The 23,677-nt window shown below is 43.9% G+C and overlaps 1 protein-coding gene across 9 annotated transcripts in view; it reads left to right on the forward strand.

Annotated features, from left to right (window-relative positions):
* APBA1 (amyloid beta precursor protein binding family A member 1) overlaps window positions 1-23,677 on the forward strand; it is a 195,898-nt gene that overhangs the window by 146,782 nt on the left and 25,439 nt on the right. For all 9 annotated transcript variants that reach the window (XR_002126077.1, XM_019661100.1, XM_019661099.1 and 6 more), the window contains 3 exons: window positions 10,074-10,169; window positions 14,470-14,509; window positions 17,888-18,033. Coding sequence is in view for 8 of the 9 variants with exons in the window: in XM_019661100.1 (XP_019516645.1) it covers window positions 10,074-10,169; window positions 14,470-14,509; window positions 17,888-18,033 (282 nt within the window). In the remaining variant the exon portion in view is untranslated. The remainder of the gene's footprint in view (window positions 1-10,073; window positions 10,170-14,469; window positions 14,510-17,887; window positions 18,034-23,677) is intronic.

The following is a 23,677-nucleotide window of genomic DNA, read 5'->3' on the forward strand; positions in this document are numbered from 1 at the left end:
AGATTCTAACGGCCTCAGCCTAGCCTAAGTGGTTCATAAACGCAAACCAAAACACAATTTAAGAATGATAGTGGGGGGAAATGGCTTCGCCCACGAGTTGGCGAGAACTAAATGTTAGGGGGTGTTCAGTATGGGTACTTGAGAATCAATGCTCAGAGATTTTCTGTCTTTTAAATAATCAGTGGAAAGAAGCAAGTACCTTTTGAGAGATGCCCAGTGCTATAAATTAGGAAGAAATACGTACTACACTGCTCACCATTTTGAAAGGGGCTTTCTTGAGTAGGGGCATCAGACTGACCAGGATTATAGTAGGTATAACCCGACTGCCAGCAAGCGTGGTCAGAAACACTAGAACCAGCAAGGAGGGAGAGAGAAGTGCCCAAGGACACCCTCCTTCTGACTCTGCCGTTCTGGCCTACCAAGTTGTCCGCAGCACAGGAAACTGTCCACTAGCATGCGTGAATTGTCCATCTGTGGGTTGTTCAGGTCCTTTGCTTCTCTTTTTTCTTCCGTACAAACCCTACCACACCTTGCTAACTACACAAGAGGACTCAGAGAGAGACCTGCCAGCATGCCTGATAAAGGGTTTGGTGAGAAAGGAGACTGAAGCCATGGGTCAGGATAAGTCTCTTGGCTGTTCTGTGCCTTTCTTCTTTCATGTTTCCACACCCTTCCCCATTGCCATGGACCTTTAAGAGGTAGATTGGCTCTGGGGGGCCTCTCTGTCCCTCCTGCCATCTTCCTTCAGACCCACCCTGCCCACCTCAGTTTCTGTGAACTCCCTCCAGCCCAGTTCTACCCGTATTTGTCTTGAGGTTCCTGTAGTCTGCTGAGAATCCGCAGATATGGTCAAGATCTTGAACCCAGTTGGGGTTCAACTACCTGTTGGTTTGGGTCACAGCCCAAACCCCAGGGGCAGCTTTCTTTATTGTGTTTATCTACCTGGAATGTTGTATCCCCTTATTCAGATTGCAGTGCAAGGATGTCAGCAGAGCTGAAGAGGGCAGTGAAGGGCCACTTCCATCACCCCATGTCTCCAGAAGCCCAGGCCCTGGCTGGTCACAGTGTTCTCTAAACTATCAGCATGTGCCCAGGTGCATTCCGATGCAGGTCTTGAGACAGCCTCTTTTCCCCAACTCCCGCCCCTTCCTTCCTCAGGAGCTGGGTGCATTTTTCACAGGTTCTATAAACATAGCAGCGGTTAAAGCGTGTGAAAGTTTGGTAGCACCTCAGAACCCAGTTGATCTTCCCCAGAAATAGTAGGCATCGCTGCCAGGAGAGGTCGGCCAGCCCCTTTTCAGAAACATCAGGTGATGATGCTCGCCCAGTGATGCAGGACTTCCCCGGGCCATGTGGGCTCGGAGGGGTTAATGCTGATGGGTCAGACACCCTGGGGAGGTGGTCACAGCTCCGGTTACAAGTTGCATTATTGACGGGGGCATCTAACACCACTGGAAACAATCTACCAGACAGGCACTGAGGTCAGGAGTTAGCCTCCACTCACAGGTGGAGGCACCAGAGCTGGCGCTGCTGCCCCCAAAGCTCCCGTAAAAATGGAGAATTTTTGGATGTACCAGTTTGAATGTCAAGAAGACGAGGTAGGTGGATTTTCAGGCTTCGAAATGATGTTCACTGCTTCACTTCTGCTGTTCTCCTAGTCCTGTCAGATTGGAAGTTGTTCTCTGTGTTTCCCACAATAGTAGCACTAAGTGAGCAGAGCAGGAATAGATCAGGAGAGTGAGCAGTCCCCAAGATGGGAGAAATGTAGTCCAGTTTGCCTGTGGCTTGGAAGCCCCAGATGACCTGCCAAGAGGAAAGGCTGATCACATAGAAAGATGCCGTGGTCTTTGCTTTCTTCCAGCAGCACTGTGTTCTCATTCTCTGTGTTATAATAAATGAGTTACTTTGGGCACTGTGGCCTCTTAATTTCTTGCTCTGTGATGTGTCTTTTACTTCCATGGTGCTCATGGAAATGCATGGAGATTAAAGCCTTACACATAAGAAACTGCTTTGCTAGTGAATGACGTGATGTGCATGTACAGTGCCTGGCACATCAAAAGCCCTCCTGAAATGGTGGTTCTTGTGCTGAGCTGGTAATGTGTTATTACAACACAGAGTTTGCATCTCTTCATACAAACTAAAAGTGACTTTGGTTTTTTACCTCTCACTGGTCTCAGATCAGGTGGCCTAGGAATGAAAATGCAAGAAGACCATCAAGGATTAAAAGGACCTAGGCGGGGGAGTGAATAACAGGCTCCCTCATTTGTCCATCACAAGTTGTAGTGCCTTTCAATTAAGTACTGTCAGGCTGTTTCAGAGGGGAAAAGACAACCTCTGTTTGTAGGTCAGCTTTATCAGAGGATAAGCTATCTCACCTTATAATGATGACTCTGGTTCAGAATGAACTGTTCTGTTTTGGTTTTGGTTTTGCCTTTGAGAACGTGGCTTCAGAAGTTTAGATCCCTTTTGATGGTGATGAAATGAATTATTCGCGTGGCACCCCAACAATGAAAGCACCCTCTGTTTGAGGATACTCTGCTTGGTATTAATTGAATCCATTATAAACATGTATATGAAACACTTTATTAGGCCCAGGCTATTATCATTTTAATGACATGATTATGCCCCCACAATGCCTATGCTGACTTTCCTTCATCACCACTTTAAGGAAATACAAACGTGCGTTCATTATGTAGTTTGAATTGAGAGTGAATAATGATGAATTTCTTAACCAGTTCCAATTTTCAGAAGCACAAATATATCTTGAAGCAAGAAAAAAATTAACATATACTTGGTTGGTTTTTTTTAATAATTCTAAGATGGAATAAGGTTAATTTAAAACAACTTAGATCAATGCGGAAAACAATACATTTATTTGAGAAATGGGATAAAGCTGGACAAACTAATATGCATAGTGAAAAAGGTACTTGAGGAGAGTGGAACTGGAGAAGCCCCACACAGTCCCTGAGATGGTTTCCCAGAAGCGCCAGTGAGCATGTGCCGTGGCCTGCCCTAGCTAGCCACGTCTCGGAAATCCCGTATGGAGAAGGGACTGGAGCCAGCATGTTCAGGCTGGAAAGGAATTGATTGACCGAGTGTTTCATTGCAGCCTATAGGAAATGCCACCTTTGGGAACACTTGTCCCTGCTGCGTCCACAGTACTTTTCTAATCATACAAGGATGCATGATTTGCAAGTGGTGTCTGCCAAAGATGGGAGACAGACCATGATCCAGAACCAGTGAAGCGACCCCTGAACTACACGTGGGTACAAATATCCATATGAGCACGTAAGCGATGCTACGTGAGCTCAGGATCTACTCTGCACGTAAGCCTGCTTCCTTTTTCCTCTGACGCAAGAGGATTGGTGCCATGCAACCTTCCATATAGCAGCACATGCGTTGAACTCCTGTATATATGCTATGGGAAGCCCTGTATGAAGCATTTGGAGAAGAAAACATGTGAATTCATCATAAATCCTGCCCTTAGTGGTACTTGTTAAAATATAATTTAAATATATTATAAATAGTATATAGTGTTATGATATTTTTATGGAATACAAGGGGTAAAGGGATGCGTCCTAAGAGTGGCACAGATAAAATACAAGCAGTTCTCATAGGAGACGGATTCCTATCTCCTAAGAATTGGAAAGACTGAACAAAAGAAGTAGCATGTGAAGTGGGCTTTTGGAGGCTTATGAATGAGTGGAGTTCGAAGGAGCACAAAGGCACTGAGCAAACCCCACAGGTGGTGCACAGGGAACAGAAAGTGTTGGGTTGTCGGAAAGGTCATGACGTATTTTTCTATGTTTTTTTGTTGCAAAAATGCGTCATGACTTTTCCGACAACCCAAAAGATTGGTTTGGCTTGACAATAGAGAATAAGAACTAGAAGGGGGAAATGGTAAAGAAACTAATGCCCTGTGTTGAAGGGCCTTAAATGCCAAGGTAAAGAGTCTAGGATTTATTCTGTAAGCAAAAGGGAACCACTGATGTTTTTGAATAGAGGAGTGACTTGCTCAGAGCTTGTTAAAACTGTGCTTAAAAATGAGAATTAATAGGTACTTTTTTTTTAAAGATTTTTATTGGGGGAATTGGGGGAAGGGGAACAGACAAGTTGCTATCCTTTTGTTGTTCAGTCTAGTTGTGGAGGACGTTGCTTCACTGGCCCAAGTTGGCACCATCATTGCGCTCTTTCCGGGAGAGGCAGATCAGTCGCCGGCTTCTGGACGGCCGCTCACTGCGGCTGCTGGCCGCTCACGCTGGCTGCTGGCTACACACGGTAGCCCATGGCAACCCACTGCCACAGGGGCTGCAGCCTACGCCGTTGCCGGCGACTCACAGCAGCCCAGCTCCAGGTTGAGCTGTTGTTCAGCATCTTAGCTGTGGAGGGCAGTGTCATTGGCCCTCATATGTGGGATCCGAACCGGGACCCTCTGGCATCCCAAGCCAGCTCTTAACCACCGTGACACTCGGCCGGCCCTGATATGTACTTAATGAGACATCTCTAGATGTCAGTTTGGCCTGCTGTAATAAAATACTATAGACGAAGTGATTTAAACAGAAATTGATTTCTCCCAGTTCTGGCACCTGAGAAGTCTGAGATCAGGGTCCAGCATGGCCAGCGTCTGGTGAGGACCCTCTGCCTGGTTTGCAGACAGCTGTCCCTTCTTGCTGTGTCCTCACATGGCAGAGAGGAGAGAGAGAGGATGGAAGAAGTTCTTGCAGGTCTCTTCCTTTAAGGATACTAATCCTATCATGAGGGCTCCATCCTCTTAACCTAATTACTGCCCCCCCCCCCCCCCCCCCCCCCCGCTCCTAATACCATCCCATTGAGGTGAGGCTTTCAACATAGGAATGTGAGGGTGATAAAGTGAACTGGTGTCTTAAGATGCTTAACCATAGAGCTGGGAGGACTATGGGTGGAGCTGGGTCCCTTGTTAATTCTATAATCCTGACTTCCTGTTTATCCTTATGGTAACTTCTGGGGGGAGGGATCTTAATAAAGGGATCAGCCATCTTGGAACCAGGGTCTTTCTGCCTCCACGAGGGCTGCCAGTAGGAGCTCCATGTAGGAGGTGTGCTTTCCGCACTGCGGTGGTGGTCTTGCTTCTTCTTTTCCTGAGTAAACGTTTTCTTTGTGGATTACTTGGAGAGTTATTTTTCGCCAGTCAACAAGGGAACACAAGCATGCAGTCCATATCACCTGTGTTATATGACCTGTGTAAGGTTCTTGAGGTGTTCGGGTTTCAGGTGGTATGTGGGCGATTTGGTGACTGTATTAAAAACAAAAACAAAAATCCTTATTCAGGTTCTGTGAGTTGTTCCATGTAGGTGAAATTACTATAAACGGATTTGATAAAACTGGAATTTTTAAATAATTATTTTCTCCTATCCTTCCTCGCAGTGAAAGCTTTGTCACTGAGTTTCCTTGGAGGAAAGGGACCAGCTTGTACTGGGACTCATCAAGGTTGGCTAGAGCCAGCTGGGGTCTTTCACCAGGTGTCCTAAACAGCAGAGTACCTTGGTGTGTCATGGTCATGCATGAGCCATGTTATACATAACACTATACAATGCATATGCACCTGATTCTCTTTGGTAAAGCAGTCACCTCAATAGCATTATTCTCACCGCTCATATTCCAAAATGCTGTCTGGAATGCCAGGCAGTGGACATACCCTCAATTGCACACAACCATTGCATATACTGCCCAGTCTTCGCTAGCAATGAGCCGTTCTTACCAATATACCAGTCAGAGTCTTGGGGCTTAAAAATTGATTTAGAGTCTTTGTGGTATGATATTGTAGAGCCTTTTGTGTGCTTTTTAATTTTATCCATGAATAAAATTTTAGTAAGGAAGGAACCAAGAAGATGAGATGATGAAAACACCCCAAGGGGTGTGAGATGTTGTGTGAGGGTGTGAGCACCCTCCCATTGGGGTGAACTAATTTTTGTAACTGTTGACATCTTAAAAGGCTTATCAAATATCAGTTGAGTAATTTGTGCATGCCTGAGCACTGAGCTGACACCTTCTGTGTGTTGTCACTAATTAACCTTCATGTCAACCCCAGGAGGTGGGTATAACTGTTTCCCCAGTTCTCAGTAGGATCAGAGCCCTTCGTGATAGAGCCAGAATTCAGACTCGTCGGCCAGAAACTGGGGCTTGAGCTTGTAACCGCTTGAGCTTGTAATCAGGACTATACTGAAGCCTAAGTTAAATTATACTCGTTCTGCCACAATATAAAATTAAAACATCAAAGTCCTTTTCCAAGGAGAAATGTAACTTGTGTTCCCTATAATCACACTGCTTTGGAAAATGGATCCTAATACTAGGAAGCCAGATCATGGTGTCGTTGAAGACCAGACTTAGTGTCTTAGGCATTGATTGCTTTTTTTACTTCCGCCAACCAACAGGCTTGATTCCAGAGCCTTCTGAGTCCTGGGTCTTGTGACAGGAAAGGTTGCTGTGTCTCCACTACAGGAACTCTTTTCCTGCCCCAGCTACTGCAGGCACATAGTCTGTCCTCTCGCCTGCTCTCTCTCCCTGCCTGTTATGGCAGCAGTCATGTCACATTTTAACCACAAGGGGCAGGAGTGTTCTAAAGAATCACCCCCATAAGTGTACTTTCAAAAGCCTAATATAAAATTAATTCACTTAAAATTTCAAAGTAAGTATGGGGGAAAGGGGACTTGATTAGAATTTTACCTTGAAAAACAATACTAAAAATTATAAACATAAGCTTAGTTTATCTTTTGACTAACAACATGTAGGTTATAATTCCAACTATACACGAATTCTTAGAACAGAGAAGTATTGATTTGCGGAGTTGTAATTTAAAAAAAAAAAGTCATTTACTGAGTGCCTACTGTTTATGGGACCTAAGGCTAGGTACTTGGCTTACAAAGATGAATAAGAGAAGATCCTTCCCAAAGAACTCTTGGGGGAGGGCAGACATACACAGACACAGATCATTACAAAACATGGCACATGCCGGCCATCAGGACAGAATGTACCATGAACACAGTGAGAAAGCTTCAGCAAGATGTGCGCTTTTGAATTATGCATTGAACGTAGGAGAGAATGAGGGAGAGCTCTCTGGGTGGAGGTAATTAACTGCACATGCAAATGGAAGGAAACATGAATGAGCTCATTTGTGTGCAGAAGGCTAGAGCATCCGTTGTCTGAGGGGAAAGGGGCCCTGATAAAGGTTGGTGTGGGCCCCACAAGAGCCTCCGTGAGAGCAGTTCTTATGGAAGTCACATTTATGTCTCCAATGTTCCGTGATGCGTGCCCAGCACTGGTCACTTAGGCCGACCGTAGGGTCTGACCTGCCGCTTTCACATCCCAGCCCACTGTGTGCATAACCTGCCTTCTCACATCATCCTGAGATGATCTGGTGCCCATGGCATTGCAAAGAATCCATTTTTAGAAGATTTGCAACAGAAAATAGTTAGACAAAGAAATAGGAACTGTGGGACTCTCGGGAGGGTTGTTGCTTTTTTTAAATGAAGGTGTCACACTGCTTTCAAACCAAATAAATACAGAAAAACCAGCCCCACTAGCTTCCTCAGGGACTAAACCCTTAAAATATTTGTGACAGAGAAAACTAATTGGAAACATAGAGAGATGTAAATATCTAAGGAAGCTTTTCAAATTTGAAAACTTGGGACGTTTTAAAGGCATCAAATTCTCAAGAAGGCTTTACTACATTAATTTTGAGTAGGGCAAACATGGAGCTAACTCCACAAGTACGCACCAGTTCTCTTGGATGCCAAATGAAAAGTTCTGTTCTTTGTAAAGGCATGCAGGGCTATTTTCTTGTATCTAGAGGCTGTGGAGCCTGGGTACTTTATGTCTGCTGTTACCCCGTTCCGGTCCTCTTGGCTTTACTGCAGAGCAGCTGATTTCTGCATGTGAACATTTTAGAGGCTCAGTGGTCCTCACCTGCCTGCTCAGAATCAGGCATATGGGCTCATGGGAAACAAATCCAGGCTTCACAGCAACAGGCCAGAACCATATAATGTCTCCGTGGGAAGAATACCACATTGCACCACATCCTCTTTGAATTCATTTGGCGCCCCCTGTGTTTTCTGTGATTCAGACTTTTTGAAAAAGATTTATTTATTTATTTTTTATGATTTCACATACTGCTTACTGAGGTCCCCGTTGTATGTTAGCATGTCCCCTCCCCTCCTCAGCACCACTGCTTTGTGGAACCTCCTTCCTTTCCACACAGAGCTATTTTACTGATGTCTCTCTCTCTGCCTCAGCTTCCCGAAGGGGCCCAGTCCTGTGAGATCAGATGAGATTCAAGATGTTATTTTGATTTTTGCTTACCTCCCCTCACTCACCTCCCCACACTTCCTCAGAGAATAGATCCTTGTGTGGGTTCTATTTTATGTCCACTATCAAACGTCACCAACACACTGTGAAGCAGTACATTCTTACTCTCAGGGGACCATCGCTGTAGAATTCTTCAGCATTCCTGTGACTCACCTGAAGAGTCTCTTCGTCACCCAAGATTTCAGGAGCATACAGAAATGTTCGGGTATTGACTCACATGGTTTTCCAGAGCTGGATTAGTCCCATCCCTGAGCTTGCTTGCTTTCTTTTGTCTTTCATTAAGCGAGTATTTATGAAGCACTTGCCGTGTGTCAGGCACTGGCCTGGAATGTCATATTTCCAGGAGGGCCTGTTTGTGCAAGGAGCCCGAGCCCATCACCTGAGGCAGTAGCACACCTGATGGGAAACATACTCCCCGAAACTATTTTTCTTAATCTTTTTTTTTTAATTAAAGATTTTCTTAATTTTTAAATTATTGTCAAGACACAATATTAGTTTAGGTGTATAACGTAGTGATTCAACGTTTGTATACCTTACAAAGTGATCACCACAATAAGTCTAGTAGCCATCTGTCACCATACATAGTTATTGCGATATTATTAACTACATTCCCTGTTCTGTACATTATATCCCCATGACTTACTTTATAACTGGCAATTTGTGCATCTTAATTCCTTTCCATTTTTCTACCCATTCCCTCACTCCCCTCCCCTCTGGCAACCATCAGTTTGCTCTCTGTATCCAGGAGTTTGTTTCTACTTGGTTTGTTCATTTATTTTGTTCTTTAGATTCCACATGTAAGTGAGAGTATACAGTATTTGTCTTTCTCTGTCTGACTTATTTCACTTAGCGTAATACTCTTTAGGTACATCTGTGTCATTGCAAATGACAAGATTTCTTTTTTATGGCTGAGTAATATTCCCTTGTGTGTATATACCACATCTTCTTTATCCAGTGAACACCTAGGTTGCTTCCATATCTTGGCTGTGATAAATAATGCTGCAATGAACATAGTGGTGCATACGTATTTTAGAATTAGCATTTTTGCTTTGTTTGGATTAATACCCAGACATGGAATTGCTTTAAATATGTCATTTAACAAGTAATGTTTAAACTTTTCTGAGAACAGGCAAGGTAACGTTGTTTGGATGCTGAAATTTCTCTGACTTTTCAGTAGCCTGTGGATTAAATCAGACAAGATACTTGAAATCTGAACCGACGAGGAAAATATAAGTGATACGGTTTCCAGTCATAAAAGTCAATCCCAGCTGCCTCTTTAAAAAATACGTGTTGTAATTTTTACTTTCCCATTATGGGAAAGTAGGTGATTTTATGACATTTATTACCCAAAGTCTTTCTATCCTTCAATAAGAAAAATTTTTTTTAAAGCACAAACATTTGTGTATCACCACTAGTTTTATTCATCCAGTACTTTAAGTTTGACATTTAACTTTTACTACATATAAATTAAACTGCTCTATGTTGGCCTGAGGGTTGGGGAACTGAGCTCCAAGTGCTCCTTTGAAAACATGGCAGAAATTTCAAAGAAAGCTTGACAAACTGGAGCATTCTCAGATGTATAGTTGGCAGCTCTTTTCCAGGGAAGCTTTCTCCCCGCTGAAACAGTTCTTCAGCTGTGTGCAGCTTTCTCCTCTCTCTTCTGCCCCTGCCCTGGCTGGGTGCTCACCCTGTGCTCCAGGTTCTCACTACATTATTTCCTTGCTGTGTTCCAGTCTCCATCTCCCGGCAGCTCCTCGCCCCTGGGTGCAGAGTCTTCGAGTACACCCCTTCCTCCTAGTGACCCCGCGGAAGCATCCACGAACAAAGAGGTAGGTAGGATGCCATTTTGTTTCAAAAGCCCATTTTCTTCCCTTCTAATTCTAGTTTATGCTTTCTCCGGCCTCCCACAGAGCTTCTGTCCCAAAGTACCCTGGGGAGACAAATTCTGTTTTCTCCTAGCCAGTGTGGAATTCGGTGATTAAAGCTGCCACATCCAATTTGGTAGCCAGTAGCCACAGGTGTCTATTTCAATTAGTAAATAAAATGAAAAACTCACTTCCTCAGGCATAGGAGCCACATTTCAAGTGCTCAGTAGCCACATGTGACCAGTGGTTACTGTATTGGACATGGGAGATTACAGAGCATTTCCACCAATACAGGAAGTCCTCTTGGACAGTGCTAGCTATTGACATCCCAAACTCTGTGTAGCTGCATCCTCCTTTATGGTGTTAGAAGCCTCGGGCACCGTGGATTTACAGTTGCTAGGTGGTTTGGGAAATGGGTTATTTAAATACCCATTTATTTCAGGCCCAAGTGAAATCCCTTTCATGATGACAGGGTGACCACTCGTCCTGCTTTACGTGCAGTTCGCACCTGTTGTCCAACAACACAGCTGACAAGCACCCCTTCTCTCTTAAGCAACACTGTCCAGAGAACAAACCACAATGATGGGAAAGTTCTACTTCTAGACTATCCTCCATGGTGGTCACCAGCCTCGTGTGACCAGCAAGCCCTTGACATGTGGCTGGTGGGACTGAGGACCTGACATTTTCATTTTATTCAATTTCAGTTAACTTCAGCAACCCGGTGCAGCAAAGGGCTCCTGGACAGTGCAGCCCTAACGTGTCCTTTGGGACAGCAAATCATACTGTTGCCCTACTTAAGGAGGCCATCCTGAGCTCTGGCAGAGAAAATCTAAGCGAGACGATGCTGCTAGCTCCCCCTGAGGTTTCTAGGGCTAAAAAGGGCAGATGTTTTTCCCTGAGGGAAGCCACTGCCTTCTCCAACACTGTCATCTTTTTTACACCCAGCTAACTGCCACCCCCATCTCTTTATGAACCAGAATCAGGTAAATATTGACCTGTGTCGTGACCTCTGTGTGGGCTCAGCTTGCTGTGTAATCAACAGTGAGGGTGCGCATTAGGGCAGTAAGCCACCTAATGAACGATTGTCTCCTTTTCCCTCCTCTTGCGAATAATTTTTATGTGAAGTTTAATGGAAGAAAGCAATCTCCATTTTAAAATGAGTGGCAGCTCACTTCTAACAGGAGCCTTAGTTGAAATTTACCTTTAAAGTATCATTGAATACACATACATTCGCCATTAAATATTCATGCAAGGGAGAAGTAGATTTTTATATTAATCTGTTCATATTAAACCAAACAAACATAAGGAGACTTTCTCTGAAACACCACCATTAGAATTTAGAATTGAAACATGCTTTGTCTTCCCCTGGACTTGACCCTCAGACCCTAGGCCGCAGGAGCAGGGCTAATGGGGTCACAGTTTCTGCTGCCCCTGTATCCCCCAGCTTTGCCTTATACTTTATTCATAGTGCACGGAGAGGTGAGAACAAATAGCAAGAAGAAAAGAGTGGCGACCACCGTGATAATAACAGTAATGAGACTTACCATGTCTTGAGCATTTGCTGTGTGCAGGCACTGCGCCAAACAAATCACAGATAGTGTCTCATTTTAATCCTTACAATCATTCTGTGGGGTAAGAACTATTGTCCTCGTGTGTTAGTTGAGGAAGCTGAGAGATTGAATAACTTCCCTGATGTCCCAGGCCTCACAACTCATTGGGCTAGGATTTGAATCCAGAGAGGATGTGGGCCGAGGCTCTTAAACCCCAAATCCGCTGTGCTTGGGGGTGAAAAGTCCACACCCTGCGTGGACAAGGTAGCTTGTGTGTCATTATTCCAGTTGTCAGGCCTCCGGGTACTGCATATGGTTAGTGTGACCTCCTAGAAAATCCCAAAGGTTTTGGCCTTTGTCTTCTTCAACGTGGCTTCATTAATTGTTGAATGTTAAGTACCAACCAAGGTTCATCTCTGTCCACATGTGAGAAAACAAAAGGCTAATCAGACATCTGAATGTTCAACATTTGATTATTCATCAGATATAATAAGCAAGGCAAATTTGTTAGTTTCTCAATTCCTACAGGACTTGGCACATGTTTCTGCATATCCTTAGAAATAATGATGAAATCCTCTTTGTGTGCAATAATTAGAGATTCTTTCATTTCACAAAACTCACTGAAAAAAAAAAATTACTACCCCAGAGACTAAAGAAAGCCAGTCATGAGCTCATGAATAGAGAATAAGTGAAAGTCCCAAATGCCCTCCATTGTGGCTCTAAATAAAATGGCAGTTTTTAGAGCATTGGAAGTAGTTCTTCTGTAGCTTCTGCTAAAATCTGGACCCTGTCCTTGAGATTAGCATTCAGAAGAGTATCCCAATAGCTCAAGGAAATCTGAATAGGCTTCTTGGGTTTACCTAGAGGCTTAACCATTTCGATTAAACAAAGTAAACCTTTATTACCCCAGGCCCCTAGTAGCTGAGGACAAAGACAGAGACGGTTGAGGAATAATAATTTTAAAACCTTTGGCCTTATGAAGAAGCTAGCGTCCATCTGCATACCCTGAAGTTATGGACTGGTTTTCTTTAAACCAACCAGAATTAGACAGGCTTGGCTGTTGGCATTCAGCTAGGCCTGTCTTCTCACTTGGATAAATAGAAAGTAGAATTAATGGAAAGCACTACTGAAATTGTCATTCTCTCCTCCTATCCACATATCTTGGCTTTCACTTGGTGTGCATTTTTCCATGAATTCATTAGTACCCAATAACCTTTTATTCCTGGTGGACTTATGTCTTTAGTTTCTTTAAAAGTGATCCTTTCTGAAACCAGAACCCCACCCTCTTCGGTGTGAGGAACCATTTCATCCCAGTGAACCCATCGGCAGCAGGTTTACTGAAAGGCTGCCCTGCGCAGTATGCGGTGTGCTTAGTGTTTGAATTCTTGTCATTGTCCTGAATTGAGTTAGGTTCCTAAAATTAGATAGCTTCAACTGCCTCCAATTTTCACATAGCAGTGAACACTACTGTTTTTAGAATGTTGTGCAAGTATTGACTAATTAATCATTCCTTTGCTATCCCCATCTTCCAAGTGAAGAACACTGTATAAAGTACTATATGGAATTGTTTCGCATGACATCTCAGCTCGCATGCAGGGCCCGTCACGCTTCCACTCCACCAGGCTTCTCAGAGTGTACCCTCAATTCAAGTCAACCTCTTAATCAGCTGTGCTGTACTAGATACCTTTCTTCTAAAAATGATAGAAATGATCACCTAACACCTGGTTGATTCTTAGTGATGAAAACCTTTAGGCTTTCTGAGGATAACCCTTGGCCATGCAATCCCTACTTTTTGCCCATTTTAGGGACTCTTGTCTTTGACATTAGCTCTTCACTCTCCTGTAATGCTCACATCACCCTGCCCCAGACAGGTCAGCTATAAATTCCATTACTGGTTGAAGCAGTAAGGAATTTCCTACTCTTAGGCCACTCAGAGTTATCTCTAGGGCATTCACTTGTGAAAGGAACCAAATGGTAAGTATTGCTTCTCTGAGAGCCAGCATTTGAACTACCAGTCAGGTTCTAGAAGGTTTCTAGTTGATCATATTCATTTCCAATGGATATGACCTTTTCTCCAAGGTGTTACCTAATATAAGAAATTCCAGGGTGTTTAATTTACTTCTTTGTTTGTTGTGACCTTATTTTGAAGTAGCACATGATACTTATATATATAATGGAATCTTTGAACTAAAATAAATCAGTAATAAATGAAAGGAAAAGATAAAAACTCTAGCCAACATTTTTAGCACAGTGAGAGATCACTGCGAGCAAAGACCTAAAGGGAAGTAAAATTCCCCCTAGGAAATTCTTAATTTCAACATACAATCATATTGTTGGTGCTTTTATTAATCAGCAGTTTTTCACTTAGAAACCCAGATTCTTAAGAATACAAACCGAGCCCTTTGCATTGCTATTGTGAATTATGAATTTTGTTCCGTGGGATATTTTTTAAGCTGACAGATATTTCTCTGATTGTAGAATGTAGGATTTTCAGATTATCTAAAATATGAATGGATGGTTCTGGGCTTTGGGTTAACCTTTAATAAGAAATGCATATGTTTATTTACACTTTACTTTCTGTAACCAAAAATGGTTGCCAACGGCTTAACATCTGCCATTGGTAATATATTACTTCTCACGTTGCATGGATGGTTGTGTTAATGCATTTTTCGTCATGCTTTGCCCTTTCTGAAACCTCTTTGTCTTCATTACAGTCAAGAAAAAGCTTGGCTTCATTCCCAACCTACGTTGAAGGTAAGAGCTGAAAAGGAAATAGTGAGCACTGAGTCGTTCATGAATCTTTTAGCATTTTGAGTATTTGAAGCCCTGGGCTGGAATACGGCAGAGGAGAAGAACGGCCAGAGTCACTTAATTCACAGTCTTAACAGTCTTAGAATCGTAGACCAAAAGAACAATAGCTGTACGCCTCTCCAAGGGCCTCCTCCCTGCCTTTGCTGATCCTGTCCGTGAGAGCCTGAGGCTGGGGCGGGGGACTTTGCCCAGCTTGGTCATGGTCAACTTGGATCCGAAACCCAAGTCTCTTTACTTGTATTCCAGAATACCTCTTATATCCATCAAGGGCTATTGAAGTGGGGATGAGCTTTAACTAAGGGAGAAAGTTTGGTCGTCTTCGCTTAAAAGAAATTTTTAAAAAGACCTTCTCAGTTATTCCCGTCTCTTGCTCTCTTGCTTGGATGAGCTGGTTAGTACTAGTAATATTTATAGGCTCTTACTCTTTGCCAGGTCCTGTTCTAAGCACCTTCCATGTGATAACTAATTGAATCCTCACATCAATCTTATGAACTAAGTTTTTATTATGTTCCCCATGTTAGGCATGAGAGGACTGAGGCATCGAAGGGGTGAGCAACGTTCCCAAGATCACACAGTTAGCAAGTAGCAGAGCCAGGCCGTGAACCGGCCGTCTGACTCCAAAATTCTCTCTGTATTCAATGCAAGGCTGCCGCACACAGTTGTGCAGGTTATTCAAAGCACAAGGACACCCAGACACCAGTGAGGCCAAAACTCAGCCCAAGCTAGGTACCCCAGGTTGAGGTCAGGCCACACAAATGGAGCACCTGTTTGTCATTCATACAAAGGCATTCCCTAGCTAGAGGTGACACTAATCCTCTACCACGAGGGTAGACTGGATTGTCATTTCCGTGAAGCAGGATTTTTCTGGAGGCCGAGGCATCAAGTTGAGGCCCTGTCTGGCCTTTGGACCCTGTGAGTAAACAGTCGGTGTGTTCCGCTGCTTGGGAATGACTTATCAGGATTCCTAAACCTTCACAAACCTTTGAGACCGAAGTCCAGGGCAAGCTCCAGTTTGGTTCAGTTACTCGGGTTTCTTTCTTGAGTGACCTATAAATTATTTTCACCATTTTTGTGAAGGTCCAGAATTCCATGAGAGCACCTCGGGGTGTTTTCAGAAGTTTGGAAACTCTGTTCTCCTTTTCCCATCCTTCAGGCTCGGTATTAACATGAGGGTGAGGATATAGGGTGTGTGCTTCTTCACCCGCAGGGCAACACAGAGGCATCGCTGAAAGGAAGAACACATCCCAAAAGGCCAGAACGAAACCTGCGATCTTTGACTTAAGACCATTATAACTTTAATTTTTTTTTTACTTTTTAATAATACACTAACATCTGAGCCTAAAAAGAACTTATGATGTTAGGGCACTTTTTTTCAGGGTATGACACAGTGACAGTGACATTTAATTATAATCAATTTCCCTGGAGGATAAAGGGCATGAGATTATATCTCGAATGTATAATTTGTTTAGGTCCAATATTTCTGTCTCTGAGCTGCTTGATATTGACATAGTCATTTAAATATTACTTGGATTGCTCTTAAACATACCTACCTGCATATCCACACTTATTACAGTTGAAAAGAGACTCTTCAGTGAGTAGAGCTAAATCAGAGATGAATGTATGATATTGGAAGTCCTGTAGAGAGGTGGTTAACTTTCATTTTTCTTTGAACATTTTTTCATTTTCACAAAATAAATGAAACATTTTTAAAAGTTGCTATCCCAGGTGAGATCTTTTTTCTCAATACCTGGTTGGCAAAAAAATGATTATGTGTAAGTAACATTGTATACCCATCACAGGAATTTATAATAGAAGAATGATTATCTTTTACTTTTTAGAAAGCATAGCATAGGTCCAAACTTGTATATATGTTATTTTATTAGACTAGTGCTTCCCTGCTGTACAGCTTAACTATATATTGTAAATAATCTGATCCTTGTCACATCTATGAAAGTTTCAGAGCAGGAAGCATGTGGCTGTTGAGAAGAATGTAAATTACTAGTATGTAGTGGAGGCAGGTGTGGCTGTGTACCACTCACTGTTTGTCCAGAAATCGTTCCCGGAAAGACTGAGAATAAGAGAAATAACAGGTTTCCTTATTTCATTACCACACAGATGTTTTGTGAAGGCCTTTCCTAAAACATTGTTAATTTCTTTGTTTCAACCACCACCTAGGTTTTAGGGGGGAAAAATGAATAGATTTTATTTTAAATCTGTACCTCAATAAGTAGTTTATCATTGGAAGTGGCTATTTAAGCTCAAGGTGAACTTCCTGTTTAAGGATAAAAATTAAAACCATTTCAGATTATCTGTCCAGGAGGAAAAAGCAAATGTTTCCTTTACAGGGTATCTAATTTAAGACCCTGAAGTTGTAACTGTGGGTTAACGTGTATATTTTAGTTTCCCCAAATATGGCATGCATGCCAAAGAAGACCCCTGTTTTCATTGCAGAATTAGAATGCCATTCTTAGTGCGTGTGTTGTAAGGTTATGTATTAGTCCCAGATGTGTTTTAATTTCAAGGTGAGTTTACAGGTGATTATGGTTAGAATCAGATACCTCCCTTTAAAATATTTAAAACTCAGGTTAGATTTAAAAGGCTGATCAATGAAACAGAAATTCTGATTTTCCTTGAAATCGATCTGTATGTGGACGCGGGCTGGGAGCATTATGGCCTGTAAGTCAGCAAGGTTGGCAGGACGAGACCACAGCTTTGGGATAACATTATCTGTCTCCAGAATTGGAGTCAGAGGTTATTATGGGAATCCAGACATTCTGAAACAAATATTCCATTTTTTTCTAATTTATAAAATTTGTTTCCCCCATTATGGATACAATGGAGAGGGGGAGATAGGAATGGGTGGCAAGTCAGGGAACTGCTTATCTAACTAACCATTGGTCAGGCAAACGTTTATTTGATACCCACTGGGTGACAGATGCTAACAAGACACAAGAGAGCCATAGATGACTATGACATAGTTCTTTTCCCCAAAAAGCTTGGTCTAACGGCAGAAACAACATCCTTTATCACTGAATTCTATGTTTGGTATTTACATAAATATTCACATCATTTCTCACAGTAAATGGCATGGGTGAAATAAGTTACTCTAAGAAAAAATTGTTCCTTCTGTTTGAAGATGAAGGGTGAGTGAAGGTCGGCATGGCGAGATGCCTTAGACGAGCAGGTTGATGCAGCACTCAGGGGTCTTGGGTACTGGGCCCCCTGTGCCAGTGGTGAGCAGGGGGAGAGGTATTATGCCGGGGTTTGGCAGCACCCCACTCCGGGTGGTTTCACTCACCACTGTGGCTCTGTGTGTTACAGTTCCCGGACCTTGTGACCCTGAAGACTTAATTGATGGAATCATTTTTGCTGCCAATTACCTTGGCTCCACCCAACTGCTCTCAGACAAAACTCCCTCCAAAAACGTGCGCATGATGCAGGCCCAGGAAGCTGTGAGCAGGATCAAGGTGAGAGGGGGTATGTGCTCCATGGGGGTGGTGGGCAGAGGTGGGCACCTGAGCTGCCCATAGTGATCACCCCACACCTCATGTATCTAGTCCCGAATTTGGAGGAAAGTAGATTGGGATGACATCACAGGCAGTGCTTACATGGGTCTTGCTAAACAGCAAAATGATTTCCAAAGTGCACTGGAATCCTTATGTATAAATACCAGATATTTGGTTGTTCTTAATGGCCAGTCTTGAGGGAAAAGTACCTATGATCATAAACTTTGAGAAGTTCATATGATGAGGAAAATCATCTTGCGTATTATGTCTCCAGTGTGAGAGGTGTCACTGTCTTTCCACTGATAGCTGGAGATCCATGACTTAAACATTTCTTGTCACAGTGTGGTTCAAAGTAGGTCCCATTGCTTTCAGACAGGTTGATCCTGTTCAAGCTAAACTGACCTGGCTTGCTCCAGGTAAAACGAACCATTTCATCAGATCTAACCTGGCTGGTCTGAACAAGTCTGAGCCAGGCTAACCCAGTGTAAACTAGTTTGAGCCAATCAACCTAGAATGTGTTTTTAAGATTTAAAAGGAGTAAGCCTGTTTGATCCAGGAAAAACCACTTTCAACTAGTTTAAATCATCCACAACTTGTTTGAATCAGCCAGAACTGGTTTGATCCCATGGAAATGCAGTGCTTTAGAATCTCCATGAGACCAACACCACCTAGAATTATGGACAAAACCAGGACTACAGGAATACTTAAAGTGCCATCATGTCACTCAAGTGTCATTAAGTGCCACCAGCACCCAGACCATTGGGCAGCCACACTGGAGCCACAGGGAGATTTGAACCTTAGAACAAGGTATTTGAGGCAAGTTAGACTAGGTTAGGACACTTCAGAATTGGTTTTATCCAGTCACCTGGTCAAAATCAATTCCTTTCTCAACAAACCATTCCTTCTTTTGTATTTTCTCACTCACACATTCCCAAGTTTCATCCCGGTGTTTGTGTGACAATGTGGAATGAAAAAGACGCGCAGGTAGAAGGCAGTAACTGAGAGTTCTGAATCTCTCAATCAAGGAAAAAGTTTTCTTAAGCACTTGGGTGTTCAAGGCTGTGCAAGTTCTCGTGAAAGAAGGAAAACGGCAGTTTAGAAAGTGAGACCCATACCCTCAAACTCAGCAGTACAAATGAGAAATGAATGAAGCCAGAGAACGTGTGGGTGTACCTGAGGAGGAGAGAAGGGTGTCAGACGCTAAGTGCCGTAGGTATGCAGGGAAGCCCTGGACAGGTGAGATATCACCTGAGAGCTTGAAGGAAACAGTGGCAGCAATTCACAGAGGTTCTGCGAACACAGGCGGTGCTGGTTCCTGTGTTATTCCCACGCCCAGGCTCTGCCGTCGCAACTATTAAACAAGGCCATACTTCCATCGATGCCATAACTCTGATGGCTTTGAGCCCAGTTATTCTGCTGTGTCCCGGGTCCTGTGTGAATGTTCCCAGGCCCTCTCTCATTGCTTCCTCATTAAACTGCTCTCCATGGCTCCTGCCTCTGGGTCCTCCAACAGTCACTCGCTGCTCCTACAACCTCTCTATGCTTGGAGAAGGCACTCCCCTCCCAAGCTCAGCACTGACCCTTTCCTTAACTAGCCTTTAGAGTATAGTAAACCCATGCTGCAACTTTTGAAAATATGACTGAAGTTTTAGGAATTGGGATGTATAAACCAGAGAGTAATTTACAACTACATCATCGGTAGCCCCATGTCAAGATTACTGACAGGGGCCTATCAGTTTTTTCCATGTGTCAGAGACCCACTCCACCACTTCATCTGAGCTGCACAGATCTTATTTGTGCCTCAGAGACCCTGTGGCCACCAGGCCCGCTTCTGTGGTGTTCATGTATTCTCCTCCAAATTAGCCTCTCTCAGGATGATTGACAGTGGAAAGGTCCACTTCCTTCAAGGGAAGTCCCACCCCTATCCACAGAGATGCATCTTACCCTGTGTTTCCCAACAGGACAGCTCCATGAAAACATATCAGCCTGACCTTTACACCTGCTGGGTCTTTCAGATTCAGTGATGCTACTGGTAGGACATCAGGTTCCTGCTAAGCTGTCCATCCAAGCTTGACCTAATTCCTTTTCACTGTCATCTCTTTATCATAAAGAGGTGATGTTAATACTGCCAGGTCTTCCTACTGTCTTCTTCTTAATTTAGGATCCCCCAGGCACAGTGTTCAAAGCAAGAACACGTAAACCTCTCTGAGAGAACGAGCTGCTTCTCAGGCACCTTCCCGTCTTATTTTATCCAGAGCAGGTGAACTTTACAAACAAGGTCTTAGGGGTCATAGTTCTGACTCCTCGTGCCCCACAGTTACCATACACAGCACGTTATGATTGTGTTAAATTAATATCTGTTAAGTGGAGCCCGGGGGCTCCAGGTGATGAGCAAAAGACCACAGAGAAATTAAGATAAAGTTATTACTCACAGGTCCTGGAGGAAGTCCTAGAGGGGCCACACGGGGAGGTTAAGGGAAGGTGCAGGCAGAGAGAGAGGCAGGGCCTGGGGCACATGCCTTTAGTAGGGTCCATGAGGACAGCGCTTTGGGGTTACTGATCTAAGGCCAGATTGGTCAGTTGAAAAAGACATGGGATTTGGTAAGCTCCGTAGGGGTCTTATCTAAGGGGCACATGGGGGAGATTGTTGATCACAAGGGCTGCTGGGGGAGTCATAGCAGGCGCTTATATGTTTTTGTGACTGTATGGCTGCTATCTAGGACATGCACTTACATGAGGGGCTAGTGTCAGCTTAAGGTCCCCACAGGCTGCTTGGCCATTACTGAGGCCATTACTGAGGCAGCAAAACCACGGAGTAGCTTAGCTAAACTCTCAACACAGCACATAGTTCCCCAGGGTAATGGTGCCATTAGCTTCCCAGGGTCAATGGGAGTGCAAAGACCTGGCATGCCTCACTCACTGGCTCACTGGCAAACAGGGACCACCTCCAAAAGGGGTGTTTGGAAATGGGTAGGAGGCGTTTTTACTGGCATTAGTAAGCCAGAGCCAGAGATGCTTGACACGCTGTAGCGTCCAAGATGGGGCCACGCGACAAAGCTCTATCTCCTCCCGAATGCCAGAGCGCCCCTCCCCCGCACCCCTGTCAAGGACTACTCCCAGGGCCCATTTAGGTGAATCGTCCAGAGCAAAGCAATAGTCCACCCCCAAAAGAGCACTGAAGACCCCTGAGACCAAAACCTGCGTGTTGCTTTGAGATTAGTTTTTCCTAGATTCTGTCCGTCAGGTTTCAGACATATTAAGGCTCAGGTTTCATTCTGGGTACCTGGTTTACTGGCCTCCTGACTGGTAGTCCTTGACTCCTACAGATAGTTTCTCTGTCTTTCCACTGTGACATGTATGTAGTACTCGATGACCTGGAGGTGAGAGCAGGTACATCACCTGAACCTAAAGCAACACTCAGGGTAGACTACTGCATCCGGCACCAGATCCTACCCAGCGCCCAGGGTGCTGTGAACTACAAGCATACCTCGTTTTATTGCATTTTGCTTCATTGCACTTCATAGATGGTGTCTTTTTCACCACAGCTCACTTTATTGAGACACTGGCTTTATTACAGTGGCCTGGAACCGAACCTGCAATAACTCCAAGGTATGCCTGTATATCTTCTGGTTTCCACAGAGTGGCATCTGAGAGTGTTGTTCTCCCTTCTTCCAAGTCCAGCTCCCTAATAGGCAATCAGAAAGTTTACTTTGAAGCTTCATAGGGTTTGTGTCCACAAGTTCCACTGTTCATTTCAACAGAAAATTAGATGGCTTTGTTGATCAGAATAAGCAGGAGAGAGGCTGTCTGATTATAAACCCATTTTAGACCTGCCTAGAGCAGCATAGGATCTGGAAGACATATATTTATTTTTACCACAAACTACTCTAGTGTAAGGAGTTCAGTACGGAGTGGTAAGATGAAATGGTTACATTTCGTTTATCAGCATAATTTTACAGTGTATTTCTCTGTATCTGAGGAACGGTTGCCTGTCATTAAATATTTCCTGCCTGTGTTCCTTTTACATTCATTTAAATGCCCATCAGATTGCTCGCCTTTACACCCAGCCTGACACTTTTTCAGATTCTACAGTAAGTGGAGACAGGTATGTGCAGACCCGTGGTTCATTCCCACACCTGTTAGAAAGTGACTGTCAGCAGTCTGCTTCATCACCTGCAGAGGGAACCAGGGGGCTGAGAGCAGTTCTCCAGATCAGTCGGGATGGTCTCAAGGGGAGTGGGCACCGTGGTGCCCCCGTGTGCCTAGGAGGCCTTTCTCTAAGGGAGGTGGGGCCATGCTTTTTCCTAAAGAGAGGCTGCCCTTTCAGGAATGAGTTCTCCTAGGCCATGTTGAGAGATGCCGAGCAGAACGTGGCTACCAACTTTAGAGCGTCCATCCAGGAAGGAAGCGAAAAAGCTCTATGGATTTCTTTGGAAACCCACTTAGCAATATCCTCACCACAAACCGATGAGTACTTTCCACCTAGGTGCTCTCCCCTAAACAAAGGCCGAGGAGTCTCCTCCTTCGTTTCAGCTTCCTTCTTCCTGCAGGGATCCCACTTTGCCCCTCTCTTTCCTCCAACTACATTCTCTGACCCCATGGACGCAATGCATGCGGTGAGACCTACCTCACTCTGAGCCCAGCTGTGGTGTTTGTGGTCCTTTGGCTTTGAACAAACACTGAGCCGGAAGCTTAGGTTTTCATTTCAAAAGTCTTTAATTTCTGTTCTGTTCGTCAGTTGTGGTGTCTGTCACTCACATAGCACCAACTGTATACTGGAATTGAAGATTGATATTTAATTTACACTTAAGAGTTGTAAAAATTATGGTTTTCTTATATAATTTAGCAAAGAATTTGCAGATGTAGTTGCCAAATGGGGAGAAAATTGGGAGTTGTGGTTTGGCCACCTTAGTAAGTACTTTCTACCTAATGTGAGAAGAAAACAAAGGAATTTGGCTCAAAAAGCAAACCGTGCCTAGGCAGACCCCTTAGGAGCTAAAAATGAACCAACATCCTGTCCTTGACCTTGAAAATGTGCAGCCTGATAAGGGAGACAAGAAGAGTGTTGAGGCGACACTAATCCAAGGCAGGCTGAGAAATCTGAAATTAAAAGGCTTTCCCATCTACCAAAATATAAGAAATAAGGTGTGCCTGAATGCAATAGCAGAGTTAGAAGACATCTGCCATTTTTAAAAAACTTTTTGTTATCATCTTTGGACCCTTCTCATGAATCCTTTCTTGCCTTTGTTGTTCACCATTATTGAGAAGAAATAATATCCTTCCAGAAAGTTCCCATGTAACTTAGGAATGCATCAGAGCAGTGGTCCTCCAGGTGGGATCCCTGGGATCCCCGCAGCAACATCACCTGGGAATTTGGTAGAAATGCAGATTCTCAGGCCCCGCCCCAGTCAGAAACTCATGGGAGTAGGGCCCAGGAATAGGTGTTTTCGTAAGCACGTCAGGAGATTCTGACGTACCCTACAATTTGGGAGCCACTGCCTTAGAGAACGGTGGACCATCCAGCGTCTGGGAGCATCTGTCCTCCAACTTTGCTCTGTGGCTTCCCAGCCAAGCCGAGCGCTTCTCACTGTTAGGGCTCCGTTGG

Source organism: Hipposideros armiger, unplaced genomic scaffold (genome assembly GCF_001890085.2).
Source record: "Hipposideros armiger isolate ML-2016 unplaced genomic scaffold, ASM189008v1 scaffold_335, whole genome shotgun sequence".
In the NCBI taxonomy this organism is placed as follows: Eukaryota; Metazoa; Chordata; class Mammalia; order Chiroptera; family Hipposideridae; genus Hipposideros; species Hipposideros armiger.